Source organism: Periophthalmus magnuspinnatus, chromosome 12, assembly GCF_009829125.3.
Source record: "Periophthalmus magnuspinnatus isolate fPerMag1 chromosome 12, fPerMag1.2.pri, whole genome shotgun sequence".
NCBI classification, from domain to species: Eukaryota; Metazoa; Chordata; class Actinopteri; order Gobiiformes; family Gobiidae; genus Periophthalmus; species Periophthalmus magnuspinnatus.
Window position 1 is genome coordinate 4,437,257 of NC_047137.1, and position 14,032 is coordinate 4,451,288.

Genomic DNA, 14,032 nt, shown 5'->3' on the forward strand with positions numbered 1-14,032 from the left:
ATTAAAGCCATGACTCAGTTTTAATCCACAAAGGGATCTACAACAGAAGTAATCTCTACAGCAAAGTAACTTTATTTAACCCCTATGGTAAAGTATTTTATGTACAGTGCATGACTACTGTAATCCATTACCAAGTAGCTTGATATAAAAGTAATCCTCAGACAGAGCTTCATCATAATTATAGTGCAATTCTAAACCATCCTCACAGTAAATAACACATTTCCTAGGAGGTTGCATGGCAAGCACTCTTACCTCATGGCAAAAGGATCTCAAGTTTGACTCAAGAGCAGTCCCAGGTGGTGTGGGGCCTTTTGGGGTGGAGTTGGCATATTCCCTGTGCCTGGGTTAATATATCAATTTTATTAAGCTTGGAGAGTAAGGATTATGCCCCCAAAATGGCACCAAAGAGAGTTAAGTGTTGCACTGTACCCTTTCCCTACCACGGTCATCACATCGATTTGGTACAATGGATAGCAGTACCTTCAAGCCTAATTTGGAAAGTGGTTTCTAAAAAGTCTCTATATAGAAAAGAAAAGAAAAATCTAATGGAACACGATGTGAAATAGATCGGCCTACTCACTGAGATTGAAGCTTTTCCTGTAGCACAGCACACCCTGGCGGCCAATTTCGTAATGACATAAAACTGACTGCAACGTTTCTGTCCATTGAAGACGAAAGGCAGTGTCTTTTTTATTCAAATGATTAACCGGATACAGTTTTTATAGAGCAGTAAGTGAGGTCATTTTTGCCACTGAAAAAACTTTCATGCTGGATATACATTATGTGCTTATACTGGCATGCAAATAGAGGAAAGTGGCTCCTTAACCTACAAGTTCAGTTATTGTATACAGGCTCATCCTGTTAACGATTTTAGCCCCTAATCAGTGACATTTCAAAACATTGTTTATGCTAACTTTATAAGATAACAGCAAGTGTATTGACAAAAAAGAAATATAATTACAGTCTTAGAACACAATTGCTTTGTAGCTCAAGCGGCTTTTTGTTTTTTTAAAAACACAATAATTCAAAATGGAGATTTGTATGACAAAGTACAGTACAGTATCTTTTATGGAAAATCAGTGCTAAATATTCTGCCCACAAAAAGCCCTACTTAGCAAGTGCTTTCAGAAGAAATATTTGGTTAAAAGAAAAAAAATACAATTACATCCCTCCTTGAGTGAACTTGACAATCCTACAGAATGTATACTTGCACCAGACAGAAAAAGACACATCTTATGCATAGAACTAGTCTTAAAAAGTCAAGCAACCTTTTCATCAGTAGGAGTAACATGCATGTATGTGGTGAGATACAAAATAAAAGTCCCTTCTCTTCTACATTCAACACATGATGTGCTGATGTATCTGACATGGAAGCATTTGTTAATTATGTTGTTTTATGTACAGGTAGTAAAGAAAAGAAAAACGAAAAAAAAAGATGAAACTCTGGTCTGATGTGGGGATCAACACAAACACTAATAATAAATTAAAAAAAATAATTACAGTATTCTCAGAGTGGCTCACACCTACAACCAAAGGTGACGACAGTTCACAACACTTCGCTGATATGTCATGCATAGATCTGTACAAAGTCTGCAGCTGCACTATGCTTCCCTCAAACATGCTTAGCCTGCTCTATGCCTAAAATCATTAAAGGTTTGTCTTGGTTACACTTTACAAAAGTATTCACAAATAAAGTTTTTGGTGTTCTAAAAATGTGCGCTTGACTTGGTACCTTATTAAAAATAGCTCAACTAAACTAAGAACAATTTCAAAAAGTGGTTAAATGTGAAACAGACTTTCCTGTTCCCTGTTATCACACAGCCTGGATGTATTTGGAAACTTAACAAATAACACAAACAATTGGCTACAAGTTATATTTGCACTGACACATTCTATTACATAACATTGTATATATACTGTAAAAGATAAATATAAATGCAGGTCTTTAAAATGTTGTTAAGAGAATGGTGACAATGTCGTTTTAAGATAAAGCATTCTATTATTTTTAGAATTGAGTGGACAAAGCAAACTGGATAGAAATGTGATGCCGTTAGATGGTTGCAAGTAGCTTATATTGTGCATTTTGGGAAAGTAAACACATGCAAGTAAACATTTTGTTACTTCCCTGCATTTTTGGGGAAAAACTGTACAAAACATCATCAGAAGTCTGGTCAGGCAGTGCCACTCTGAATGACAGTTAACAACACAATCGTTTTAAGAGCCAAGAGCAGTCAGTGTTAGTGATGCACTCTCACCCATCACTACCTGCTCCTACCGGGCCCCGGTTCCCTGAAAGTGTGTCAAGTAAAGACGAGGAGCAACACAAGGAGCTAGACTACAAGATGAAAACTGTACAGTAGAAGCCTGAGACGAAGCATGCTAGTACTAGAAGTGCATGCAGGGTACGGCAAGGAGAGTGGATCCACAGAAGGGGCTTAAGAAAGTCCAAGAGCCCTCCTTAAGTGATGTTTCATAGTCTGTCAAGCACGATCCAGAAGTTTATAGAAACACAGCTCTAAGAAGGTCGTCAAAGTGCTTTCACTGTTAAACTTGGGCCTTGGCCCTGTCCACCTCCTGTGTAGGGTGGTCCACCAGTGTCAAAGTGAACGTAAAGGGGTGTTGTTCTGTGTAGTTACAGGCTGATAGCAGTGCTCATCAGGAAAGAACCTCATCCTCTCCCACGTAGGGCAGCTCCAAACTCTTCATGCCATCGCTGCTTTCTTGTTTCCTAAGTAACAAAAGAGCAATACAAAGATATCAGCACTGTCACTGAGTGGTAAGATTCACTTAAGACTATTCATTAAGCCTTATATAAAGCAAAGCTGCAAGAACCCCAGCATGCTCTCAGCACCAGGACTATAAAGAAGTTGATTGCAAGATGCAGATGTTATTAAATATGTGCCAGTCATGCCAGGAGGTCTTTTGGTCAATAGTAGCAAAGCAAAAATAAGCTTGCTTTGGCAGAGTTTTTTTTAAACACTACAAATGCATGAACTATCAACAGACCAAGCACTACATCAGCAACAGGGTTGGAAGGGAAGGTAGAAAATACAGTAGTTCACTTAGATACAGACTACAGCTTAGCATTGAAGATATGAGGCTAATTATAAATCTGTTGATAGTCATTTGCATTATTTGCCTATGTTAAGTCTGTTTACCTTCTTCTGTTACAATGAATATAGCAGTATTTCACTTTGCAAGTTTTGCCTTTACTGGAAGGCAGGAGGAGAAAGGGAAACTGTAAAAACCTGGCACTGAGATTGTGTATTTATATATTCATATGTTTATACACATTTACAAATACATAATAGATGAAGTTTACAACAGATTTGAATATTTAGAAGACAGTACTACAGTACTACTAAAAGAGTACTTAAAAACTTACATTAGAGTCTGTCCCGGAGCACACAAACTACTGCGCTCTTCTTTACGACTCCAATCAAAGGGGTTCCCAAAGGAGCGCTTTCTCAGCATAGTTCTCACAAGAATCTACAAAACACAAAAGCACTGTGTAGCATTTAGAACTCATCATCACAATCCAAAAAGGTTTCAAAACTCACCACGGTAGCCAGGCTGGGAATATGCTTCACTGAATTCTCCACTTCCTCTTCAGTCACTTCAATCAGCATACAGCAGTTATCATCTTCAGGAGGTAGAGGCTCTGCCCCATGTCTGGTCACCCAAGGGTGCACCTGAAACAACAGCGTGGAAGAGGATTTTATTATGTGCATCATAAAATAATAAGCTAGTAGTTTTTGGAATTTGTAACGTCAGTAGATTCATTCATTAACAACTAAAAACACCCACCTTAATTTGTGGAATTGTTATCCTTGTCTCTGGATTCTTGTCTAACATTTTGAGAAGCAGATCTTTTAGGTCATCAGATATCTCAGCACTGGGAGGAAAGACAGACATATTACTGGATTAAATGTATTCTTAGAATGACATACTGAAAGCAATAAAAACTAGTGCATACTTTTCAGGTAGTTCCACTGGTTGTGTTTTTATTTTTTGATGAAGACTGAGAATACGCTCATCCATAAACGGACACTGTTGGTAATTGTTTTTTTGTTGTTAATTTTTTATTTTTTTTTGTGTAGAACGGGATATTAAAATGTAACCAGACATGCCATAACTTACCACTCCAAAGACAAAGCAGTAAAGCGTGATTCCCATCGCCCACACGTCCAATGCCTAGGGCACAATAGATGATATTATATGCAGGAAAATATCTGTTCAGTTTCCAAGACAAAACAACACCAGCAGATGGCGCTGTTTCATTGGCTTTACCTTTCCTGAGAAATTCTTTCTGGTCTCTGAGAGAGCTTCAGGAGCAAGGAAAGCCGGCGTTCCCACTGTACTGGTCAGGAGCGCATCGGTGCCCTCGAACTGGTTACTGACGCCAAAGTCTGCTATTTTAATGTGTCCATCTTCTCCAACTAACAGGTTTGAGGGTTTGACGTCTCGGTGGATAATCCTCTGGTAATGCACTAGATACAGAACAGAATGTCTGTTGTTTGGCAGGTAAGATAACAAACGTTGTATAGCTAGTATTAGGCAAATTAAAAGGCCAAGTAGTTTTAAGTATTCTAGTACTGGGCAAAGTTAAAACGGGGATGTGCTTATTGTTTCTTTAAGGCCAATTGAACAGCATTGTCTCTTTAGATTTGCAAATATTATAGAGTTGATTTGAAAATAGCACATCTGCCTGGGCTTTTTCTGGCTCCCTGGTGGCATACCCTCCCTTTCTCACTCCTGACTAGTCTCCTAGACGACAGTTTGTGCAAAAAGCTCTCCTTGTGCTGAAATGCATTAACAGCCACCGACGTAATGTGAAATGAGCCTTGTGGGTGGCAAGAGTCAGGCACAGGAGAAGCAATGACTTATGTAAATGGAACACTAGAGCTGTAATGCACATGCAAACACTTATAGTGTTTGCATGTGCATTACAGCATACATAATTATTTGCATACATAATTATTTCAACTGACAAAACATATTCCTGAAAATATGATTAAATTACATTTAATCCTACTGTTCTAATAACGTTTTTATATCTACAATAGTTATATGTTTAGAATAGTTCCACTATATTATTCTGCTGTTTTCTCTTTACAACTGGATTAGGCACGAGGCCAAGTACAATATACCCGCCCTGACTGGAACCAAAAACATTTAAAGAAATATTGAGCAAAACTTTCATTTTTCATAATAATGGGAGAAACTGTATACCCAAACATCCCCTCTCTCCACCCGACACAAGAACATTTTCACATTGTGTTTTAATTTTACAGAACAGATCATGAAGCCATTATGGCCATTTAAATTCATCTTGAGCAGTAGACGGCTGCCTCTAATGAGTTCTTTCTTGGCTCTGGCCTGCATTCAGAGGATGTACGAGGACAAAAATAACTTGGGCGACTCACAGTACTCGATTCCCCTGAGCAGATCCTGGAAGTAAAAGCGCGCCTGGTCTTCACTCAGAGGTTTATCTGTTGGCACCTCCATCACAGCCCTGTGTCAAAATGAGATGGCAGAAAACACCCAATTAGCAATCGCAACTAATGAGATTGAGTAGATTCCAGAATCTTAAACATGTTATTAAGAACAAACTCACCCCTTCTTAACTAGCTCAAACACTGACGAACATGGGCAGAAGAGAAAACAAAGTTAGATTTTAAATTTTCATAGCAACATTTACATCATATGACCATCTCTTAAGTGTAAATGTATCTATAGTATTTGTGTTATAACATATAACTGTCCATAATATACCCATGTACAGATGGTCCTCACTGGGGTCATCCAAAACCTGGTACCAAACAATGAAAATGGAAAATGAGTGCAAATACTGGATACTAAATGTAATTTCCTTAAACGTTTGTTTGGCCACATACTTCCACAAGTTTGACAACATTGGGATGGTCTAGCTTTTTTAAGATGGCAATCTCTTGATAGACTCTCTCCAAAGGTCCTTTGGGTTGGGGTGTGCCCTCAGGTGCCCCTTTGGCTCCACGAGGGGGTGGTCTTCCTGATAGCAGACAGAGTAAATGCAACACAACAGGAGATTTCATATGGAAAGATATTTAGGGTAGACATCTTTGCTAGCCATGTGTGTGATTACTTACGTGGGAAACCTGCCTGTCTCATCAGCCTCCTCTTGGACAGCACCTTCATCGCCTACAGCCGTCAGAGGAATTTTGAGAAGAGAACAATTACACCAAGCGGGCAAGAGATCCAGGGAGAATCAATGACAAAAAACATGGACCAAAAAAGAGAAGCCCAATTCAGCCAAGCGAGGCGGTGTCTCTCTTCACAGTGCACCCACTCACACTACATTTTCCACTGAAAATAAAATCCCTCAGTGATGCTGCTGTGTGCATAATGTTCAATGTCAAACACAAAACTTGGTTGTCTACACAAAACACAAGACTTACAGGAAGGAGTTACATAATGTACAACGTAAATAAAACAATGTCGAGCATGCTCTAAATACAAACATGGTGGGGGAAATAATATTTTTAGCGATATGCAAAATTAAAATGTGAATATATAGTTTATAGTCTATCCTTTAAAAAGACTGCAAAAAGAACAGATTAAAAAAAACATAGACTGGTATATGCGTATCTTGGATATAAAGTGACATTTTTGCATTGTTTTCACCATCAATTCACATTTGAAATATTTGAACCTCAACCAAGGCTAATCATAACAATGAAAATAAAATAAACTAATCCTATCTGGTAAAAGCAGATACCTGACAAGACCAAAGAATCAACCAGTTTAGGAACTGATAATACTGGATCATTGCGTGTCTACTCCTATCTAACCACACTTACGTAAATTGCATAATCATCACATAATTAAATACTGTTGCAAGGATAGCGCTTATTTTAGGTATGAACATTAACGCTAAAAGAATGCATTGCTCAGTGGATATTTACCAAATTAGGAGCGGACCAGGTTAAAAGACCTCAGTTATTATGACGTAAGCACCAAATGTGACATGTAGGATCTGTCATTTGGGAGCAGTATAAAATAATCGCCTCTCAGTGTCATGCAGTTCAATGGGAAAATACTGCCATAGCTGTAGGCAGAATACAGAGGAGCTTGATGCTTGTAATCACTCAAAAATTAAGACTTTGGACATTTCAAATAAAATCACACTCCTAATGGGACGGTTGTCATAGCCCTCTGTGTGTATGTATATTAGGGCATGTGACAAGTGCTAAAATAACGAAGCGAGAGAAATAGTGCCATCACATCTGTTAGCACATAGGTGTCTGTATCCAATGGACTTACATAGTACGTGTTATCATCTTCATTGTACGCCAGTTTGACAACACCATAGGAGCCCTGCAAATAAGACAAAAGTGAGATTTAACAGCTGTTAATTTCACATGTGAAAATGTGAAAATATGATCACACCCTATCTGAAGAAAAATGTTTTCACTAAATACGAATGCGCAAAAAAAACATGCGTATGCGTGAGGGGGGTGAGTGGGCCGACGGTGTGCGCTCAAAGATTACCGGCTGCTTCAAAGTGAGAAGACAGACATTCAAATCAACACTCCCTCGGCTTCATTTGGACTCCAGGCTAATTAGGGAAACTGGATTTGGCTTATGTTATCAAGCTCATCGACCCACACACGGCAAATTCTGTACAAAAAAATGAGCCCCAATTAGAAGCCCGTGAGCGCAAATTCATGCACAAAATTAACAGAGAGATAAAAAGAGAGAGAGATAAAGAGAGTGAGAGAATGATGAATTCCTGCTGGGGAAGCAGATTGAAGAAACAGCAATGAGCCTAGAATTCTCCAGAAAGCTACAAGATTATATTATTATTAGATTGAATTATTCTGATACTGAAATGAATTGTAATGTTGTTACATGTTATGTATGTGTAAGGATTTAACTTCCTGTGTACCAAAGACAATGCTCCTTTAGGCAGTAGCAGCACAAGCCTGTGAATCTGATTAAGGGACCAGGTTGGGTTCACAGAGCAGGCTACCTAGAAACTGACCAAGTTCAGAGTTCTGGGTTAAAAAGGTTTGTGAGTTTGACATGAAAACAAGTAATTGATTCAGGGGTGAATATTTGCCATTGCAATTAATAACTTTTTGCTCTATCTGATTCAACATGCTAATAAGGTTTTTGCTATTTTTGAACCATCTGAGATAAGTATTTTTTCTGTAGGTGAGTGATATTCTCTAAATTGTCTTAAATGCAGACCAATGTTAGTTGCTGAGTGTACACTTTGGCAAGGCACTACACTCTAACTATTTTAATCACAGTACAAGCCAAAAACACTGAAATGCATCTTCAATTGTCCCACAGCGAAAAACGTGCCCAGAAATACCCTCTTTCACATCCTCTCATCTTCTGTAAGCCTCAGAACCCTCTGAGAGCACTATTTATACCAGCCTTTCATCCATCTCCCAACTCTCCCATGGCCTCCTGGTTTACTCAGAGTTTAGGAAATGAGGACAGGCAGGAGAGAGGATATCAGAGACAGTGCACAGGGCCTTGATTATGTGTGCCACTTGACAGACATGCAGTAGGCGGAAGGCAGAAGTGAACGTAGGATTTGTTGAAAGAGTAATCAGTGTTGGTCGTACCTTTCCAATCTCATCTTTTAGCTTGTACTGGTTGAGCTGAACACAGTCCTTGAGGAGAAAGAAAAAGAGTTTCAATATAGACTTCTCCATTTCATTCAAACATTAGTGCTTTTCCCTTAAGCTCAGAAGTGCCCCCTACTTTTATGAAGCTTTGTACAATGTATCCAATATCGTCCAACTCAAAATACGTTGTCAGAAGGGTAATTATTTATCTCTCTCTATATATAATGCTCCACATTTATGTAATGTAATCAGATAAAAGGCATACTTTATTACTTTATTCTAGCAAATGTAAAATATGATTTATAAGAAGAAGAAGAAGAAGCACTCTTATTTGATTCATTCTACTGCATCTAAAGGTTTAGGGAGAGGATCTACATGCACTTTCTATTCTAAATAGATATGATATACTCTATGTACTGAGGCTTACCTTCATGTCCAAACATGTGGTCTTAACCAGTTTGCTGCTTTTTAAGACAAATGCATAAATCCTAAGTACATTATAGAACATGTTTAAATTGGAATATCTCTATTTTTGTGTATATTTTGTATTATCGCAATGATATTATCATTTTCTGAATTGTCTATAACAGCTGAACTAAAAATGGAAAGTACTGGTGACATGGTTCCAGTCTGCCCTTACCTGTAAGTCTGTGATGGAAACACTGTGCGACTCCACTGTGGGCCTACGGGGGAGCCGTGGAGAGGAGTGTGGGGAAGTTATTGGCGAGTAGGGCAGAGAGGGGTAAATATAGCGACCGTTTAGTCCAGGCGAGCTGCAAGGTGACGATGCCGTTTGAGAGCGCTCCTGCAGGGAAAACTTCCTGTCCGACAGGCTCAGTCTCCCCCTCTGCTCCTGGCTCTCTGGAAGCAAAGCCTCAGGTCGGCCAACTGTGTGGGACAGCAGGTCACAGGAGGAGGCCCGTGGAGGTGCTCCGGGCTCAGGGGGCTCCGAGCTGTCCATTTCCTCTACCTGCAGAGATTTCATTTGAACAATATTGCAATGATTTATTTATTTTTATGTGATTACAAGGCCTAAACTGAAACAAGAATTGATCTGTTTAAACCAGAACAAGGCTGGACATAATTGAAAAATCAAGAAGATTGTGTGACAAAATAAACACGAGCCTTAAGCCTATAAAGTCGGCAATGTGTTACCTCTTGGTCTCCGGCTGCACCAGGGACCCGGCTGGGCTCATACTCCGTGACCACAATGAGGGACTCCATGGGGTCCGGAGGTGGTGTGAGGGAGTGGGCTTCAACTGCAGGAGCAGGGCAGCTGCACAGTAGGTCAGGCAGAGGCTGGGAGGGCTGAGGGGCCTGGGGGGGCACCGCATGGCTGCCACATGAGGAGACGGGTTCAGTCGAGGGCCAGGCGCTTACATGACAAGGAAACATAGTGTCTTTCCATCCGCGGCTCCATCAAAAGGGAACAGGCAGGGTGGACATGACTGAAAGACAAGTTCAATTGTTTTTAAGAGTTAAAGGTGGTCACTAGGGTGGACCATTAGAATGCTAAAAATTAGCCTGATGTAAGGGAGAAAATGGCTTTTGGTACAACCTATTATGAAAATCTGCTCCGTCTTGTCTGTAAGTTATAAACGCAAAAAGAGATTCTTTAATCGTTTGACTTGTCAATTAATCAAAAAACTTGCTAGTTGTAGCCCTGGAAACAACAGAATTGCGTGATTATTTTATATTCGGAGTATGACTATGACTAATACATTGTAGAAAGATCTTTTACATATACATATATGGGATGATTTGATGAGAGTCGTTGACATTAAAATACATACCAATATTTGTGTTTATTCCTCAGGGAAGCACAGAGAGAGCTCAGATTTTCACCAAGCTGTGAGTACTGACAGAATGCAGCTGAATAAGATTGTGTTGACAGTCTTGGCAGCAGAAATACAAGCAGCTCTTTCCATATGAAATATCCACTAAGCCTGGACTTTTCCCACACATTCTGTCGAGTGCCAATTAATGCAAGCTACTAACTAGCATGTTAAAGTACTGCTAACTCCATGTCTAAGGCCACAGATTTGAAAAACACTGTCAGCTATTAATACTGCAAAAGCTTGACATTTTTTTAACATAATTTCAAAAGGACAATCTACACCTTATCATCAGCTCTTTATGTGTAAGAGGGAATGAAGAGCACTATAGACAACAAAGAGGTGCAGGATTTCCATCATGATTTGGATAAGAACAGGGCTCTGAGTGGGAGCTAAGTAAAACGCATACAAAAGCAAAAACAAAAGAAGACATAAAACCTGGTTCAGAGCGAGGGCCTGTGTAGGAAGAGGCACCCACACCAGGTGGCCACGGGCGCTTTGTGAATCCAAACTAGGAAATAAACAACATATTGTTTTATTGTGCTATAGTCTTTACACTATTATCTGAGTAGACAGAGGGAGACAAAATATATTTCCAAAATATATTTCATGAGGCATTATCATGATTTCAATTTTTGCCATATTTTATGAACTTGGTATTTTTATATTGCGTCAAAGAAATAATTTGAGTCGAGACATTTCAGAAGCAGCCTTCTGAAAATTTACTTGGTTAAACCTGCCTGTCTGTCTTAATATTGTCACAATACTACAGTGGAACAAAAAAGTATTTGTTCAGCCACCAATTGTGCAAGTTGTCCACCTTAAAAAGATGAGAGAGGCTTGTAAATTTCATCATAGGTTCACTTCAACATTTGAGACAGAATGAGAAATAAAATCAGAAAATCACTATCTGATTTTTAAAGAATTTATTTGCAAATTATGGTGGAAAATAAGTATTTGGTCAATAAGTTCATCTCAACACTTTGTTATATACCCTTTGTTGGCAATGACAGAGGTCAAATGTTTCCTGTAAGTCTCCACAAGGTTCTCACACACTGTTGCTGGTAGTTTGGCCCATAGATTTTCTATGGGGTTGAGATATGGATACTGGCTAGGCCACTCCAGGACCTTGAAATGCTCCTTACAAAGCCACTCCTTTGTCGCCCGGGCGGTGTGTTTGGGATCATTGTCATGCTGAAAGACCCAGCCATGTTTCATCTTCAATGCCCTTGCTGATGGAAGGAGGTTTTCACTCAAAATCTCACAATGTATGGCGCCATTCATTTTTTCCTTTACACAAATCAGTCGTCCTGGTCCCTTTGCAGAAAAACATCCCCAAATCATGATGTTTCCACCCCCATGCTTCACAATAGGTATGATGTTCTTTGGATGCAACTCAGCATTCTTTCTCCTCCAAACACTACAAGTTGAGGTTTTACCAAAAAGTTCTATTTTTGTTTCATCTAACCACATACCATTCTCCCAATCCTCTTCTGGATCATCCAAATACTCTCTAGCAAACTTCAGACGGGCCTGGACATGTACTGGCTTAAGCAGGGGGACACATCTGGCACTGCAGTATTTGAGTCCCTGGTGGCGTAGTGTGTTATTGGTGGTAGCCTTTGTTACTTTGGTCCCAGCTCTTTGCAGGTCATACACTAGGTCCCCCCATGTGGTTCTAGGATTTTTGCTCACCGTTCTTGTGATCATTTTGACCCCACAGGGTGAGATCTTGCGTGGAGCCCTATATCGAGGGAGGTTATCAGTGGTCTTGTATGTCTTCCATTTTCTAATAATTGCTCCCACAGTTGATTTATTCACATCAAGCTGCTTACCTATTGCAGATTGAGTCTTCGGGGCCTGGTGCCGGTCTATAATTTTGTTTCTGGTGTCCTTTGACAGCTCTTTGGTCTTGGCCATAGTGGAGTTTGGAGTTTGAATGTTTGAGGCTGTGGACAGGTGGCTCTTATACTGATAACGAGCTCAAACGGGTACTACTAATACAGGTAACAAGTGGAGGACAGAGGAGCTTCTTAAAAAAGAAGTAACAGGTCTGAGAGCCAGAAATCTTGCTTGTTTGTAGGTGACCAAATACTTATTTTACCGAGGAATTTACCCATCATTTCATTAAATATCTTACAATGTGATTTCCTGGATTCTTTCCCCCCATTCTGCCTCTCATAGCTGAAGTGAACCTATGATGAAAATTACAGACCTCTCTCATCTTTTTAAGTGGGAGAACTTGCACAATTGGTGGCTGACTAAATACTTTTTTCCCCACTGTAAATTATTAAACTTTTGATATTACTTAGTATTCTGTTAGAATACTGAAGTGTTTTAGACAGTAGAAAGTCTTTTCTCAACACAATTTATAGTTACATTATGGTAGTTTCTTCAAAATTACCATGTGGTCTTGCTAGTTCTGATACAGATTAAGACCAAAAAACTATTCAGCAAAGGTCAAAAGTTGTCCTATTTATGTGATATTTTTCAGTATCAGTATCAGTTTGAGAGTATATTTATTTTGGACAGCCAGTCTCTCTCATTCAGGGCTTGAAGGGGGATGAGCATAATGTGTGGGAGAACCAGTGTTAGATTTGACTGACTGCACATCTGATCAAATCTTATGCAGAAAGCCACTCCCTTCCCCATCTGGGTGTCCTGTCAGGCCTCTCCTTTTGTCAGTTCTTAAGGGTCATGTTGGTGCAGCTCAAAGGTGGTAGACTGTGCCAAAGTCTTCTCAGGCTTCAAAGGGCAGCTTTCAAAAGATACTTGACTTTTAACACTGCGTCTCTCAGCCCACCAAATTCGCAACAATAATGTACCCTGCTATGTCCATTCAGGTTTAATAGCACATAGGAAAAATAGAAACATGGCCCAAAATCTAAGTTTTTATAGCCTTTTATATCAACAGAGGATGACTGGCTCAGCCTACTTTGATTTTGATGATGATGATGATAAAATTAACCACATTTTTATACTACTTATTCCAAAATAGATACACACATACACATATACTTTTGAATCACAAATGAACAGGTCCGGTCCAACAAAAAGGAAATTTTTTCCTAGAATTTTAAACTCAACTGCAAATTATTCTTTTATTATTACAAGACAGTGTAGAATCAAATTTTCTATAAAATGTAAAGTCATCACAATTACCAAATTGCAAATATTACAGTTATTAGTATAGTAATATAATGTCCTTTGCAAACAACAACTGTCTTTATGCCATGGACACTGTGAAAACCTACTAACTCACCCGGTTGTAATAGTGTGGATCTAACATGCATGTTATTAGTTTAGCTGTTCCATTCAGTGCACCCTCAAATGGCCATGCGCTTGCTGATGTTTATGTGCACCATTTCCTAAATCTTTCTTTGTGGAGTTTCAATTCTCCTGTAAATGTCTTTGAGCACTGACATGTTGTCCTTGCATTGAAGGATGGGTCAGATTATGCTGTCAAACAGTATCTTCCTTTGGGACAATAAAGTAATCTCTCCTATGATGGTTACTCTACTGCAATCTGAATGTATCCCTTTCCATCATTTCCATAAAATTGTATTTTTTGATGTT

General features: G+C 39.3%; 2 protein-coding genes across 2 annotated transcripts in view; both read right to left on the bottom strand.

Moving 5' to 3' along the window:
* Window positions 1-660: 660 nt before the first annotated feature.
* On the bottom strand, window positions 661-10,071 carry LOC117379538 (calcium/calmodulin-dependent protein kinase kinase 2). The gene is made up of 16 exons (XM_033976257.2): window positions 9,777-10,071; window positions 9,262-9,591; window positions 8,619-8,666; window positions 7,303-7,356; window positions 6,129-6,180; window positions 5,898-6,031; window positions 5,776-5,812; window positions 5,618-5,639; window positions 5,427-5,515; window positions 4,291-4,490; window positions 4,141-4,194; window positions 3,977-4,050; window positions 3,808-3,895; window positions 3,561-3,692; window positions 3,386-3,489; window positions 661-2,728 (listed from the first exon to the last, which is right to left on the bottom strand). The coding sequence occupies exons 1-16, from the start codon at window positions 10,014-10,016 to the stop codon at window positions 2,656-2,658; spliced, it is 1,731 nt and encodes a 576-aa protein (XP_033832148.1). The 5' UTR covers window positions 10,017-10,071; the 3' UTR covers window positions 661-2,655.
* A 201-nt stretch (window positions 10,072-10,272) lies between these two features.
* The window catches only part of LOC117379706 (breakpoint cluster region protein), a 72,704-nt gene continuing 68,944 nt past the window's right edge, over window positions 10,273-14,032 (bottom strand). Inside the window, 1 exon segment of the mRNA XM_033976399.2 lies at window positions 10,273-10,284. Within this exon segment, the coding sequence (XP_033832290.1) occupies window positions 10,273-10,284 (12 nt within the window).

Excerpts from the sequence above, each read along its gene's own strand:
- LOC117379538 (XM_033976257.2), bottom strand. The coding sequence starts at position 10,016 with ATGTTTCCTTGTCATGTAAGCGCCTGGCCCTCGACTGAACCCGTCTCC. Across the intron at positions 8,667-9,261 it reads TTTCCATCACAGACTTACAG|GACTGTGTTCAGCTCAACCA; the intron begins GTAAGGGCAGAC and ends TTTCTCCTCAAG. Across the intron at positions 3,693-3,807 it reads TAACAATTCCACAAATTAAG|GTGCACCCTTGGGTGACCAG; the intron begins GTGGGTGTTTTT and ends CTGTTGTTTCAG.